Consider the following 16995-nt stretch of genomic DNA (forward strand, 5'->3'; position numbering starts at 1 on the left):
ATTGTGAAACAATATGATCCTTTGAAATACATTGTCTCTCTTATTCATTATTATTAATAATACATTTTTGATTTTGTAACTGAAAAATTCACTGCATATTTTCCCTAGCGTATCAAGAACTTCACTGAATTTATAAATATAATATAATTATATATCAAGACATTCAATATAATAGTTGAACTCATATGTAGAGACTGAATGGAATAGAATAGAACAGAAACTTCATTGCAGCCATATCTGAGGTCTTCAGATACAATACAAGAGTAAAAAATATACAACATAATACATTATACAAAATACAAATATATTACATAAGTAAGTCACACTATCAGTTCCCTATGATAATATGTGACCTGATTTTGAACTTATACCCCAATATTCCTAGCTGTATAAAAATCGGCAATCATGTTTAAAGTATTAGCTGCTAAGAAACGTTTGATATGATTTTGAAGAGTCCCATTCTCCATAAATCTGAGGTGGTCAGGAAGTGAATAAAACAATTTCATATTTTTTAATAACTGATTATCAGTTGAATGATTGTTGATCATGAAATGAACTATTTTGAAATCACAGAGCATCAATCTCTCGAAATGATCGTAAGAGTTTTTATGATATATTGGAAAGAGATAGAGTTTTCAATATATTAGAAGCATTAATTACAAAAGAAATCTCGATCTTAAGGTTGAGTGGTAGAGAGGATTAAAAAGTCCTGACTTCGTCAAATAAAGAATGTTATAATTTTATATCGATCTTTTCCATTGAACTAACCGTTATCGTGCACTCAATTCTGAAGAAAACTAAGCTAATGAGAATGCTCAGCTAATGGGTAACTACATGCTCAAGAATGGCTGTATTTGCGTTCCGAGTTCCGTTCCCTGCTTCCCGTCGGAAACGACTAATTTGCTGAGTAGTTTCCTTGTTTGGAACTTTGAATTTCAAATAAGATAAGAAGCACATTGAACACTACTCAGATTACAGTACCTACTAGGTTCGTTAGAGTTTAAAAGCCCTGAAATTACTTCTTGTAAGACGGAAAACTTCCGACTGCAGAAGACACATAATAGACGTAGTGAGCGGAAGATACCAAACACAAATACAAGCCTGGGAAGGTAGGTAAGTTAGTCATGCCCATGCGCATAGCTTGATTAAGCTTTTGAACAACTGCATTCTGGATTATATGGACCCGGAGTTCCCCCCCCCTTCGCAACTACCAACTTTAATCAGGTATGTAAATCGTTGGGGTACGACTATTTTCTGTCACAGAAACCAGAATTGAAGCAAAACTATTCGGAATGGACTCGCTCGCTCATTAAGTAGTAAGTTCTTGAGATAGTGTAAAGATAAAAGTTGAAAAAGTTGAGATAATTATAAAAGAAAGCTGATGTTTAAACTCCCCGACAGTAAAATAAACTTGGAGAGTCTTTTTTTCTTTAGGGGTACTTTTGAATATATAAATAAAAATATAAATCTGAGTACCCTTTTAATTATTTCGTCACGACATGTTTCGGCTACTAATGCCATTTTAAACTTGAAGAGTCATGTTCATGAGTAAGTTTGATTACGTTATATCCTTTCCTTAAAGCTTAAAACACTCCAATATACGGACCACTTTTCTTAAACTCAAGTACTTATCTATCCAAGTTGTAAGAAAGGATGCTTGGATCAAGACTTCTTACTATCCATTCATAGTTTTATATCGTTCACAGTAGTGATTACCATTCTAAATAATTATCAAATGAATTGAATATTTAAATCATTTATGAAACTTCCATATCAAACAATACTCAAAACAACGAAAAAATTCATAGCTAATGCCAAAAATAATCTTTGAATGCTGTTACACGAAACGTTAAACTTGAAAGCTACCGTAACAAGTTTAATCTTTTATTTAATCAAGAGCTTAATAATGTATAATGTATAATAGAGCTTATAATGTATACAAGAGCTCAACCAAACTACTATAGAGTCTTGGTGCTATTCAGGGTTAAGAATTCTGCAAATTCACAAGAATAGTGTTGGAAGTTAGAAAAAGACTGAGTTGGTGATGAAGAGATCGTCCTCATAGTATGTTGCCTCATTTTCATATCATCAGAAAAATATCAAAAAGTCTGAAGTTAAGCTGAAGTCCATGATGCAAAATTCACTTCTCTTGAAGCAATTCCATTTTGTATTCAACGGTCTATGGGTCTAATTTTCAAATGGATTGCTATGTAAAAGTTGATAAAGAATATGTCGCATTTTAGTACCTTACATATCAATACTGTATTTCATAGATGAATTCAGAACTATACCGGAAAAGTGTAGAGTTTATAAGAGTTGCTTTGATAAAAAAGCAATCTCCAATTTTTTTTATCAGACATCAAGGCATACATTGGTGTGAAAACATGATTTCCAAGTATTATACATAAAATCCAGGTCTATCTATGATTCACGGTGGTAGTAGGCTTAACTTAGTTACAGATGTGCTTCGAGCACATGCATGTCTTCAATGTATGACCTGGATTTAACTTTTCATGTCCTTCTCATACCTTTCATCAACACTATTACAATAATATTCTTTTTAAAACGAATACTTGGTATTTTGGAACCATCAAGAGGTAAAAAATATTATTTTCCTATAGTTACCTTGAAAAGTGGCCATTCCTGCACTGATTACAGAACGCAAAGAATCACTTTTCCGCTCTAGTGCGGGAAAATTTTTTTCTGCACTCCAGATTTGCACCATGGCAACGCAAAATAGTTAGTAGGTTATATGGAGCACCAGTGCAGCAAAATCGAAATGAAGTTGGTAACAGTGACTGTGGTATAGTGAGGTGCACGTTATAATAATATTAAGGACAACGAGGACAGCAACAGCCACCACCCACACAGCACACAGCCGCCCCTTCATTCATTTACTACTACATTATTATTCAATTTGACAATAAATTAAGGTTTTTATTAATAATAAAATTACACAGAAAAACATTTGATGCATTTCAGGCAATTTTACCCATAATTACCCACTTTTTATATTCAATGGTAACTGTAGGAAAAATGTAATGTGAAATACGTGCGCAAAGTTCCTCTGCTGCACTCGAGAAACCATTCCGAGTAACGTTTCTTTCGGTGCAGCAAACTGTCACTTTGCGCACTAGTTGCACAAATAACTATTTATTTTGTCAGAAGGAGATCTCATCAATGGTGATAACATCATGTAAAATATTTTGAGCATCTTAGTGTACAATGATTTGTGAATAGTAGGCCTACATTTCTGGTAGATAAATATTATGTAATATTGCATGCTATCTTGTATGTGTAAAAATATAATTTTAATTTAAAATATATCATTTAAGTTAATAACTTATTCATTCTAGGTCGATGTCACTACTATCAAAACACTTGAAGCTAGTGATTGTTACGTTTTTGAATATTTATGGACTCCAAACTTGTTTATACATGATCTTCTTGTTGAAGGTGAGTTGTGACATTTTGTCGACTTTGGGTAATCACAATCATATAAAAAGTGTATATTGAATTGATACTTAACTATCCGTCATTTCCTAAATGGACAATTTATAGGTGCGTACAGACTACCTTTTTTGTTAGGACCACTCTTAATTATTACTTTGAACAATTAATTACGACATAGCAGTCAGGTATTTATATAAATAAAAGCTATTAGCTTCTACTTACATTAGTGTAGCGCTTTCGGACACTAGGCCCTTCATCAACACTCTGATGAGTTGTTGATGTGTTGAGTGTTGATGAAGGGCCTAGTGTCCGAAAGCGCTACACTAATGTAAGTAGAAGCTAATAGCTTTTATTTGTATAAATACCTGACTGCTATGTCGTAATTAATTGTTCAAAGTGATTATTTAACAAGCAGTTCGTAATGGAATCAAACATTGAAGAGTCTTAATTATTATTTATTTTTTATTATCAAGAAATAAAAATGAAAAATCCAAGTACCTTTTTTTAAAAATTTACTCCCAACATGTTTCAACATTAATGTCATTTTTAAGTGAGTGAATAAAGTGGATAATATCAAATGAAATGAAGTAAATAAGTAGAGTAAGTTAAGTGCGTACAATTCCATGTAGGTATGCGCTACCAAAACGCGCATTTATTCTCCCATCAGCGGATGCTTATTACACGGTATCTGTAGTTTTATAATATTTGAAACAGTTATTTTTCAAATATAGTAGGCATAACATCAGCTGATGAAAAGCGAAAGTTCGTGGCGGATAAGTCTGTACTCAACTTTACAACTACATATTCTTGTCGATAGTAGTTAATTATTACTCACAAAGATATCATATTTTCCTTTTGGTTTTCGTTTGTGCGTAAATGCCGTGGTTGACCATGACAGGGTGAGGATCTCAGATTGGGTAGATTTCAATTTGTCTAAGTAACCTAAAAGATTATGTTCGATTATGTTTTAATGGGGAAGGTTGAGTTTATACTTTTTCATAGTTTCAAATGACAATATTTTGATATTATTAGAAATGTTTTTATTCTTGAGTAATAAACACAAATAATGAAAAGTTATTTGATCAGCTGTTTTAGCACACTTGAAATTTGGACAATATGAATGTCAACAATGCTTGCCATCGTCGACTGCGGAAATTTACGAACAAACGAAAATGCACCTTTAAGGAGTATCTGGAGATCACAGCTTCTCAAAAAAGTAAGAATTGTCATGATGTTAGCCAACCTTCGCAATAAAAGAGGTGACCAAAGAAGAAGATATCTCTGTTAAATTGATTAATCCAACGTTATTATTTCCAGATGAAAGAAACAGGCATACGTATAAAATATGCTATACTTTACACGGTGGTTATGGTCATAATGTATTCGTGTACGAGGAGCGGACAAGTCATAAAAAATAAGGTAAATCATGAATATAATGAGGATGTGTTTGATGGTCAACTACATGAGTGAATAACTTCGTGAATTGGATGAAAATCATTAGTTTCAAGCATTTGATTTTGAACTTTCAAGCACTATTATCTTCTCGTTGTACTGGCTGCACTGATCTGGTTTTGATAATGTATGAATCCGTCTCAAAGTTTGGCAACAGATAATTGAGTCAGCCCCATGAGTCAACAATCATTTTCAGGTTATCATTGAAGCTCAGGTTACCACTCGAATATGTTCAACCACAAATCTGATATCCTTGAAACTACACGAATACAAGATGATTTCTGAGTTGGTTACCCAACTCGCAATTATATCTGTAGCTATACAAATCTGAAGCTTGTAGCTTTAGTTGGTAACCCTATCAATATAGGGTTTTAGGATTAAATCAATATAGGATTTTTTTGCACAAAAAATTATGAAATTATTACCGTTTTTATTATAATTAAATAAATGTTTTTGAGTATGTATAGTTATCATGAAATATGTAAAGAATGAGAATGACATCATATTTTGATAAATCTGCCAACAGATTTTCATTAATTGAACTTCAAACACTAGCTGGTCGGCTTTGCCCCACTTTCTCCTATCTTTTGTTAGTAGAATAGGTTAGATTTTCGGAGTTCATTGTTATAAATTTGGGTAACGATTAAAATTACTCTTTGAATCAAAAATACAATACTCACATTAACTTCCTGATCCATTAACGAGCCACTAGATACCGGAAATATTCTTTGGAACAGCATAATTCACGAGAGCGGCGAAATAGAGGTCAGTTCCACTTGCAATTCGCGACGCGACTGATCATAACAAAGGCAGAGGTGACCGTCAAAATTTTGACAAGTTATGACAGGCGACGTGCTTACCTAGAAAGAAGAAGAAGAAGAAGAGAAGAAGAAGAAGAAGAAGAAGAAGAAGAAGAAGAGAAGAAGAAGAAGAAGAAGAAGAGAAGAAGAGAAGAAGAAGAGAAGAAGAAGAAGAAGAAGAAAGAAGAAGAAGAAGAAGAAGAGGAAGAAGAAGAGGAGGAAGAAGAAGAGGAAGAAGAAGAAGAGGAAGAAGAAGAGAAGAAGAAGAAGATTAAGAAGAAGAAGATGAAGAAGAAGAAGAAGATTAAGAAGAAGAAGAAGAAGAAGAAGAAGAAAGAAGAAGAAGAAGAAGATGAAGAAGAAGAAGAAGAAGAAGAAGAAGAAGAAGAAGAAGAAGAAGAAGAAGAAGAAGAAGAAGAGAAGAAGAAGAGAAGAAGAAGAGGAGGAAGAAGAAGAGGAGGAAGAAGAAGAGGAAGAAGAAGAGGAAGAAGAAGATTAAGAAGAAGAAGAAGATGAAGAAGAAGAAGAAGAAGAGAAGAAGAAGAAGAAGATTAAGAAGAAGAAGAAGAAGAAGAAGAAGATGAAGAAGAAGAAGAAGAAGAATACTGTTAGATCGAATATTAAATTATCTTAAATATTATCATATTTATATATAATTAATTTTGTAATTATCATTTTCTATCAAGTTTATCCAAATCATCCAATAGATTATTTGAAGAAAATGTTTTATTGTATTCGAATCCATTACCTACTTCAACATTCTTTCACCTCCTCTCACCTTAAAACTTCAGGGGTCATCATTTCAAATTCAATCTGTTTATTATGACAGTTGTTATTGCTGGACAGTACATACTGCTAATTCTCAAGCAAATACTAAATTCTTAAGGATAATTTTATGATTTTTCCCTTTTAAATTTTCAATTCCTATGCCTATCAACTCCCGAGCTCGGTCCCCCGATATTGCTTATTATGTCTGTATCTTACTGTTTCTGTTTGAATTCAGATATAATAAGAATAGCATCAACACAAAAAGCCAATCGGAGAGCTTCCTGCCCTACCGACTCTGAAAACGGTGTTTGCCTCTTAAATCTAGTTGCAATCCATTTATTTGTGATAATTCTGTGATCAATGTACAATGAAATCCTTTCTTCAACCATCGAAATTCCAATAACCAAAGGTGTTTTTCCACAGGGAGACCAGATCCGCATGGCGTTTTATGAGTGTGGATGGGTTAATAAGCCGCAATGGATGAAACGCTCTCTGCTGGTGATGATGACTAAAGCCATTGAGCCAATCGAATTCAAACCATTTGGCCTCTATGTCGTCGATTTGAACTGTATGGCCAACGTGAGTTACTTTGATTCATACCAAACACATTTTCCATTAAGGCTGTTTGGTACACTTTTTTTATTTAAATTGGATAATCTTTTTCAATATATTGTTTAGATCATTATAAGAGTGAGAAAAAGTGGCAACTAAAATTGTCAAGTGATCTAATAAGCCAAGGTCTATAAATACAGGTCATGACACAATCCCGTGATGCATTGCAAAATCGCCATTTCATGGGGTCCTAGTTCACCAATTTTCAAATTTATCAGCTGTTATCATTATAGATTGAACAACATGATGTGTTACTTTGTTATATTGTTCAAGGGCTATTGCTTGGCTTTGAATTATTGTAAAATAAATTCTTCTGACAGAATAATAATATTTAGATTCCAACTAGGAACTGAACTGTTGATTTTTAGATTTAATTGATTGGGAACTTCAAACTGTTTTTGAGGTTAGCTTTTTGTTCCAATGCCTTATGAATCATAACAAGTTACAAGAATAAGAACAATTCCAAAAAAATGAATTATTGGAACATTTATTATTGAAATTTCATCATTAAAAAATCGAAAACCTAAATTTACATATTATCTGAGCCAGAATATTGTTTTTAAAAAGCATAATGCATGATTTTGTTATGAGCAGATTGGAATTTCAAATGTACCGCCATAAAGACCCCACATAATGGCCGCTCCATAAGGAGCACGAGTGTCATGACCTGTATTTATAGACCTTGTAATAAGCGAGTTATGGGAATTATGGGTCGTTGAAGTGCTAACTCCGATTTCTTTTCAGATCATTAACGGTTTCGACTATATTAACAGAACTTCTCTTGAAAATTCAAAAAAAGTATCTTTCCAAACTGATACATTTTATTCCCCATATCATTCTCAAATAGAAAAGTAACATTTTTTGTAAATTCGATAACTTATTTATTTTGGCATAGATCGCGAAAAATGCATATTAGAACAAAGCCAATGATATACTGAATGTATTAAAAAAAAAACTTCAATGGAAGATTCCAAACCGTTTATGATCTGGAAAGAAAACGGAGTTAGCACTTTCAACAACCCATAACTCGCTTATTACAACACTTGAAAATTCCAGTTACCACTTTTTCTCACTCTTGTAATGATCTTAACAATTATATTTCAAATTTCAAATTCATTCATTGCCAAAAAGAAAACGAACAATAATTTACTCATACACATACCTACACGTGCAAAAATAAAAATAAAATGTTCACTATACTATTACACATACATGCATATACATGAGAGAAGAAAAACGAATTATAAAATTTCTAGGCATCACCAGTAAATAGATAACTCTTTGCCCGCTGGTGAGAGTTGCTTGAAAAACATCCTTAAAATAACTAGAAATTGAAACGAAAAGGCTTTATAACAAAAGTAGAGACACAAAAAATACTTTAAATCAATATACTTCAAAAATGTGGTCGAAAGTAGAATAATTCACACCTATATTGTAAAAAATTATCCAATTTAAATAAATAAAAGTGTTCCGAACAGCCTTGAAATATCTACTTATGAGTCCAGCAATTGTTCTGGGTTAATATGTATAGCTATGATGTACCTTCAACTATTGATCTATTATTTCAGAGTATTGTTGCTGTGACTTAAAAGAATAACATGAATTGAAAGACATTGAAACTATTGGGAAAACATATCGCAGATAATAGATAATCTTCTTATCAAACATATTCTCTTATTATACTATATTGTACAAACACAAAGGAGAATTTCCTATATTGTACAATAGAAAATTTTCCATTCTACAATCTACAGTTGACATTTTGCAACCATTTTCTCAATAAAACTGTTAAATTTCAAATAAACTATTTCATATTGCAGATATACAATGGACAATTTACTTATCAAACATATGCTCTTATTATATACTACAGTATATTGTACAGTGGAGAATTTCCTATATTGTACAATGGAAAATGTTCTATTCTACAATCAACAATTGACTTTCTGCGACCATTCATTTTCTCAATAAAACTATTGAATTGTGTCTCAACATTTTTCTTAGGGAGAAGTATTCCCTCATTGTCTTGGGTGATCAATTGGAAATTGGAATTGTGGTGGGTGTACTTTTGATGATAGTCTCTGGAGTCAACTATCTTCCATTTCCTTACAATCTTTCTGATAGTACTCATTACACTCTATCAACCATGCCTCCTTTGTATCTTCTCGGTTCAAATTCCCCCATTGAAGTCCTTATCATAGGTTTCCATCATTCAAATTTTCATAGCTGCTTACTTTTCATTGAGCCAACTTCTTTCTATTTTCTTACAAACGTTTTCATTCCACTCATTCTTCCAATCTATCAACCTTACCTCTCTTGTATAACTTCAGTTCCTTACTGACGTCGTTACCATAGGTTTCCATATTTCAAACTTTTCATTGCGGCAAACTACATTCTGTCGTAAAGTGTATTTACCAAGCATGAATACTTTCTCATTCATCGATCTTCCTCCTTCTTGAGTTGTGATTTAACATTATAAAATTATAAGATAAAATATTCGTCTCCAGCAAAACTACTTGTATAATTTCATAAGGGCCACTCTATTTGTTAGCTAAAAAATAATCCCAAAGCACCCTTTCTTCAATAAACTTTCTTATATAAGCTACAAAAACAACTAGTTTCGTATGTTCAATCCATTTTCACTTTTTCTAAAAAAAAAACTTGTATAATATCACATAGGATATTACTAGTCATTATTTCCAGTCCAGAAGCTTTTGTAGACAACCTCTAAGGCACCCATTATACAACAATAGACAACGTTAATAGAGACTACTCTGGGTAATTTCAAGCCAGATACAAAAAGCATTGAATTTGAAAAATATTTACATATTTAATATGATAAACAAGGCATCAAGAATTTGATTTGGAAAATATTTAAATATCTGATAGGAAAATCGTTGCAGCTGTGAAGAAATTTCTTTAGTGTTCAGGGAACTCGAGAGCCAAAACATTGCTGCAAATGATTGTTGGCTGGATAAGTAAAATCTACTTCAAACTTTCAGTGCATCTAAATAAAATAAATGCTTCCCGTTTAAACAATGCTGACCAGTCGAGCAATGAGTATTCACCATGGAGTGGGAGTAGACTACGGTTTAAATGACACATGCAATAACATCCAGATTTCAGATTGCATAAGATGAGGAGAATATTATATAAAGTGGGAGAACGAGAGAGAAATAGCGAGAGAGACAGTGAGAGAGAGAGAGAGAGAGAGAGAGAGAGTGAGAGAGAGAGAGAGAGAGAGAGAGAGAGAGAGAGGAGAGAGAGGAGGGAGTGAGAGAGAGAGAGAGTGAGTGCGAGTGCGCGAGGAGGGAGAGTGTGTGAGAGAGGGAGAAGAGAGAGATTGATTGATTGATTGATTGATTGATTGAGTACTTTATTTATGTAGATTACAATATATACTGTCTTATACACTTATATACAATAGCTTACAATACAGCAAAATTATAGATGAATTGACATGATATAGACTAAGAAAATAATTATTGAACTGTATATGATATGAAAACGCAATTTGTAATATAATAACTATAGATAATAATTATATTGTTATGCATCTACATAAATTGGCGGAGCTTTGGACATATCAATGTCCATTCTTCGGAAAGAATATTAAAAATATCCTCCCCACTAACTCTCTACCAGAACGTTAATTTCATTATTTAAACTAAGGATTTATTTATTAATGGAAATATTGTAAAAGTTTTAATCAATATGAATATTTAAGAGAAAAAAAACAGAAAATTTATAAAGTAAAATAATTATATAGGTAGATAAGATCAAATAATTGATTAATAAAATGAAGTAGGCTGAAAGTAGATCAGGGTAATCAACTTTCAGTAATATACAGCAGTATGCAGTGGATAAGTGAAATAACATGAGCTTATATAATATATATATATATATATATATATATATATATATATATACAATTCGTTCTATAACAGGTTTAAAGGTTTGTATTTGTGGGATGGGTGGGGGATGGTTGTCATGTGATCGTTCTAGGGCCGGACAGTTTCAGTCATTTCTTCCAAAAGATGTTTTTTTAAAGTCAGGATGAAGCTCGCTCGGCTCTCGATGGACCTGATAGAAACAGGAAGTGCATTCCATGCACGACAGGCACTGACTAAGAAGGATTTTGTGAAAATAGTAGTTCGATGATTGGGTATCCTTAAAGTACTTTCTCCGGTTCTAGTATGTGAAGCATCTATCCTCCTACCTTCAGAGACAATTTGAAATCATCTTAAAATAGTTCGGATTACCGTATTTCAAGATATCTCTAACAAGCTTGACTATTCGAAAAAGCCTCTGATCGGGAAGCTTCAATGTTGAACTAGCAATGTGGGCTGGGGTGATATGATCATGGCGTTGGAGAGAGTAGACGAAACGTAGACAATAATTTTGGCAACGCTGTAGTTTATCATCAGAGTGACTTGCATATCGTTAAGAACAGAATTACAATACATTAAATGTGGGAAGATGAGAGATTGAACCAATAATAATTTAATGTTTCTAGGGAGGATATCGTGCATTTTCTTCATGCATGCATGGCTGAGAATACCTTTTTACAAGTTTTGTTCACTTGTTCTGACCAGTCAAGAGTATTATTCATAAGAATGCCTAAATTTTTAACTGAGCTACAGTAAGGAATGTCATTACCGTCTACACTAATTTTGTGAATCGATTCAAGGTCAATATGTTATAAGACGAGAATATCCATTATAATGGGTTGTGTTTTGATGGGATTAAGCTTAAGGCCATTTTTCTTTGTCCATTCCACTATCGAATTGATATCCTGATTCATTATTCCAACTGTTTCATTAATTTTTGTTATGGGACAGCTTAAATAGATTTGAAGGTCGTCTGCATAAGTATGGAAACTGGAGAATTTGATAATGGAAGAAAGGTCATTAGCATACAAAGTGAAGAGGAGAGGGCCTAAAATTGAACCTTGTGGTACTCCATGCATAACGTTTTCCAAGTTGACTTTTTGTCACCGACAGATACACATTGTTTCCTACCTAATAGATAGGATTTAAACCAAACTAACGAGTTGTGACTGAAACCAAGAATAGCCAACTTATTCAGAAGGACTGTATGATCAACAGTATCGAATGCTTTAGAAAAATCAAATAGGGTGAGGATGGTGCATTTTCTTTGGTCCATAGCTAACCTTATATCATCAGTGACACGAAGCAGAGCTGTCTCAGTTGAATGGAATTTTCTAAAGCCTGATTGAAAGTTATGAAGCTTACTATTGTTGTCTAGAAATTTTACAACTTGAGCATGAATGAGTCTTTCTAGCACTTTGGACAATGCAGGTAAAATACTGATTGGTCTAAAATCCTCAACTTATTGGGTGATGGAACTTTATTTAGAGGGCGAACCAGAGCAAACTTCCAGTTTTCATCGTTAAGATGGCTTCAATGAACCTCACACAGATTTATTTCTGGTTAATGGAATAATAAGACAATCTGATAACTTCCCTCCATAAAGCACAGCAGAAGAATTTGGCTCAGTAATGGCAATCTAATTTAAACTCTATTCTATGAGTACATGAATATATTGTTCGAATTCATTATAATGTTTTATATTTCAAGTTTGAACCATAGAGGAAAAATAGCATAAGTAGATAACCCATGGTATAGGGCGTTTATGTCGCAACTTTTACAGTTGACTCAAGCCGATTACTGTCGATTATTGTCGACTTTTACTGTTTTGGCCGGGTGAGAGTGTACGAACGGCAAAATATGAGAGACTACCAGCGTCACATATATAGCTTTACGGGAAAAAGCTACGTGGACTATCGGCTTGAGATAGCAGTAAAAGTTGCGACATAAACGCCCTAACCTATGGGATATCTATCTACTTATGCAATTATTTCTCTATGTTTGAACTATCAACTGATCCAACTCTGCTCTGAGATCTGTTTCGATCGCTATACCATCCCTTCTTCAGATTGCTAAGTCATCGCTTCTAAACTCTGTTTAGAAGCTTGACCCATCATCTGTTAATCTAACTCTGTTCAAACTAAGATATATTGATTAATATGGTTTTGAACATGCATTAGGGATTCATGTGAGAACTCAGTCTATAGTGAGGTCCACGTTATAATGGCAGTGGAGAAAGATAGGAGAAAAACGTTGCCAAGCCTCTGTCATATCAATGCCTTGTATAGACGGTAGCAGATACAGGTAGGTTTATTGATGTAATATTAACTGTTCATTCTCGTTTAAAATTATCAATTATAATTTTATCAAGCAATAGGCTAAATTATAATCTTTAATAATTTCTTATTGAATTTACATAATTAAGATGAAATATTTTGTTAATCAATAAATTATTGTTAAAAGAACAATCTGGCAACAGAGCAGAGCAAGAAAGAGATAGCGCTATCCGCTTTATTGAATGAAAGACAAGGATAGCAATACCATTGCTAATCAAACACTGCCATTATAACGTGGACCTCACTATAGTAGTTAAACAGAGATACACATCTAGTAAAACAAAATAAATATTGTAGCACCCTTTATTTTTAAAAACTTTAAAATAGTTGAACAACTAGTTTCGGTCATATATTACACCATCTTCAAGTTCTAAAATAAAAATTATTATTTGGTGTAATATATCACCGAAACTAGTTGTTCAACTATTTTAAAGTTTTTGAAAGTAAAGGGTGCTATAAGATTTTTTTTGTTTTATTAATTTGAAAGTAGCCCATGTCAATAAGTGTTTTATACACATCTAGTTAACACAATCTGAGCTGATGCAAACCTAGTTTAGAGTTGAACTTGACCGTGCATTTATGACAAGTAATCTAATAGAATCTGATCGATCAAATCCTATAAAACTTTATTAAGTCTACGGGGAGCTATCAAACCAACATAGGTTTTCAATCAAGAAAAACGCTTTACAAAAGTTGTCTTGTATTAAATATTGTGAACGGGCGCACAATCAATTGAACTGAACAGTTCATGATGGATTAGTTGAAAGTTTGCTGCTGTAATCGATCAGTGCTGGACTATTGGCCAAGTTTGCAGACGAGTTGTTGCTAAGTTGTTGTTGTTGTTGTTGTTGTTGTACTCTGGCCTTCGAAGGGTTCTCCATCCACACCTGCTTTAAAGTTACAGTTGGATTCACTCTAAACTGTCAGAATTCCTCATAAATATCATCCGCGTTTTTCATTGAACCAATGCTGACAACCCGGCAGAACTTACCGCCGTAATACAACACTGTTATCTACATCAAGATTAACCTCAAAACTGTCAGCAATCCTTATCAATGTTCCCCATTTAAATAATGCTGACAGTTTAAAGTGAATTCATGTAGTGTCTGCCATATACGACCCTGAAACTACTTTGTCTGGTTCTCTGATCCACTCAGAGATTAAGTTTATTCTTTCAGGAGAACCTAGTAAATTTGATAGCTTTATGGTTGGGTTTTATTGATAGGAGCTTCTGATCATTTTTATTGCAAAAGAAGTGGCAGACATCAACCCTTAAAACTACTTTATGACTACTTTGAGTTGAAGTTGAATGCTAGAGTATGGCAAATTTCAAATGTTATGGCAAATAAACCAATTTCAAGAGTAATAAAGCTTATGAATCAATGGAGAGTGACCTTGGTTGCACAAACATTTTTTGATCTATGTATGAAAGATGAGAATTTGCTTTTTAGAAAACTTTTGATTTGTTATGAGAAGACTTGGAAAATGGAACATTCTTATTGAAATTTATATATTAATATTATTGAAAGAGAAAAATAGAAAATTCTCATCAGAGTGACCTTTGGTTGCTCAATCATTTGTCCTATATATGGAAGATGAAAAAAATTTTAGAAGATTTTCAATTTGTTATGAGAAGACTTGGAAAATGGAACATTTTTATTGAAATTTATATATTAATAATATTGAAAGAGAAAATAGAAAATTCTCATTCAAAGATAATAATCATATAGTGAGGTCCACGTTATAATGACAGTGGAGAAAGATAGGAGATCAACGTTGTCGATCCTCTGTCTTGTCAATGCATTCTATAGACGGTAGCTGATACAGGTTTATTGATGTGATATAAATGGTTCATTATCGTTTAAAATAATCAATTATATTTTATTAAGCCACCCTACATAAATTATGTTATCCAATCCACCCTAACCTCATTTTTCAATAATTTCAGATCAAAGCGAGAAAGAGATAGTGCTATCCGCTTTGTTGAATGATAGACAAGGATAGTAATACCATTGTTAATCAAACACTGCCATTATAACGTACACCTCACTATAGTACCGTAGAGAAAAGATAGCATGAGAACATGGCATAGGTAGTTTATGTTCCAAATTTCAAGCCGATATTTTGTTAACTCAAGCTAATTACTGTCGACTACTGTTTAATATTATTTTCTTGGCTGGATGAGAGTGTAAGAACGGCACAGTTTGAGAGAGACTACCAGCATCACATAGCTTCACAAAAAAGAACTACAAGGACTATCAGCTTGAGTCATTCAAAATTGGTACATAAACGCCCTATACCATGGGATATCTTCTTGTACTATCGCTTCTCTATGCTGGTAATCTGAAAATTTCTTCAAGTCTTCTATAATTCTTTCGAGTTTCTCCAAATTCTAGAGAACCTAAGGATATTTGAAGATAGGCTACCTTAATCTAATATTGGGATCATGATCCATCCACAATACAGTGGAATATTGAATTCATAATATTGATAACAAGGGAATTTTTTTCTTGTATTGTTCAGATCCTGAAAGCGACTTACACATACTTCAACATAGCCAACGAGTTTATCAAGTGATCACTGTGTCTCATTGTGTTGAATGGATGTGAATCTTATGTACAGATAGAATTATTTGATTAATTATCTTGTAAATAATAAAATGCAATATGCAATTAACAAACTGTTGTAATTATTTCCAGGTTTAGTGAGCACATTTGATTACAAATCAATCTTCCAGTCTTTTCACTTCCAGTCAAAAACCTATTGTAATTCCTGAAATTCTATTGTTTAGGAAATTCTTCCTAAATTTCTATTGTAATTATTTTCTGAAATGTGCTCACTACACATTTGATTCCAAATCAAATTTCAAAATTTTCCACTTTCAATCATAAATCTATAAATCAACTGTTAGTTGCTACTATATGCTACTGACAGTTACATTTCTACATGTCTCAAACCTCGCGCTTATGGTAGTGATTTCAAGAGACCGGGGAAGACATCCATTGATTTCAATCATTGATTTCAATTGCGGCTTAAAACGTCTCCCGCTTCCGTTGCCATGAAGCGATTCGCAGTAGTGTGTGCAAGGCTTCAATCACCACTTCTCAAGGCTTCACCACTTCCCAAGCCTTCTCAACCACTGGAAATGAATAATATTATAGAAAATCACTCGAGAAAACAGTGTGAGCGGCAGGGATATGTTTATTATAGAAAAATATAAGAAATCCTAAACAAAACATATTATGGGATAAAACTGGCTGAAATGTAGAAGTTAATGTTGGAAATGTAATGGATGTAATGACATGATAAAGGATAATGTGAGATATCAGGGAAACAAGGAACTATGGTGACTGTCCCGAAAAAAAGGAGGGCCCGGAAAATCTTTTTAGACAATGTCCCGGAAAACCTCTTTATACAATGTCCCGGAAAACCTTTTTAGACAATGTAGTAGCACCTGGACAGTAGAAAGGCAGGAAATTCAATGAAATGAGATAAGCTATGGAAAAGTGGGAGGATGAAGGAAATGGTCCTTCGCTGAAGGAAAAGCTGAATCCTTCGCTTTAAGCCACAAAGGGCTTGAAAGAAGCAGAGTAAGACCTCAAGTTTGGAATAAAATATATGATAAATTGAACATTCTATCCAGAGTGATGTGGAATTAAAATGATGGAATAGAAACACAATAGA

At 33.2% G+C, this 16995-nt stretch overlaps 1 protein-coding gene across 2 annotated transcripts in view; it reads left to right on the forward strand.

The window, feature by feature from the left end:
• Window positions 1-15926, forward strand: part of LOC120352548 — a 30282-nt gene extending 14356 nt beyond the window's left edge. For both annotated transcript variants that reach the window (XM_039433626.1, XM_039433625.1), the window contains exons 5-8: window positions 3357-3456; window positions 4771-4872; window positions 6897-7052; window positions 15835-15926. In XM_039433626.1, the coding sequence (XP_039289560.1) occupies window positions 3357-3456; window positions 4771-4872; window positions 6897-7052; window positions 15835-15888 (412 nt within the window). In that variant the 3' untranslated portion in view covers window positions 15889-15926. The remainder of the gene's footprint in view (window positions 1-3356; window positions 3457-4770; window positions 4873-6896; window positions 7053-15834) is intronic.
• Window positions 15927-16995: the final 1069 nt, after the last annotated feature.

The sequence above is a fragment of the Nilaparvata lugens genome, chromosome 7 (assembly GCF_014356525.2).
Source record: "Nilaparvata lugens isolate BPH chromosome 7, ASM1435652v1, whole genome shotgun sequence".
Classification (NCBI taxonomy): Eukaryota; Metazoa; Arthropoda; class Insecta; order Hemiptera; family Delphacidae; genus Nilaparvata; species Nilaparvata lugens.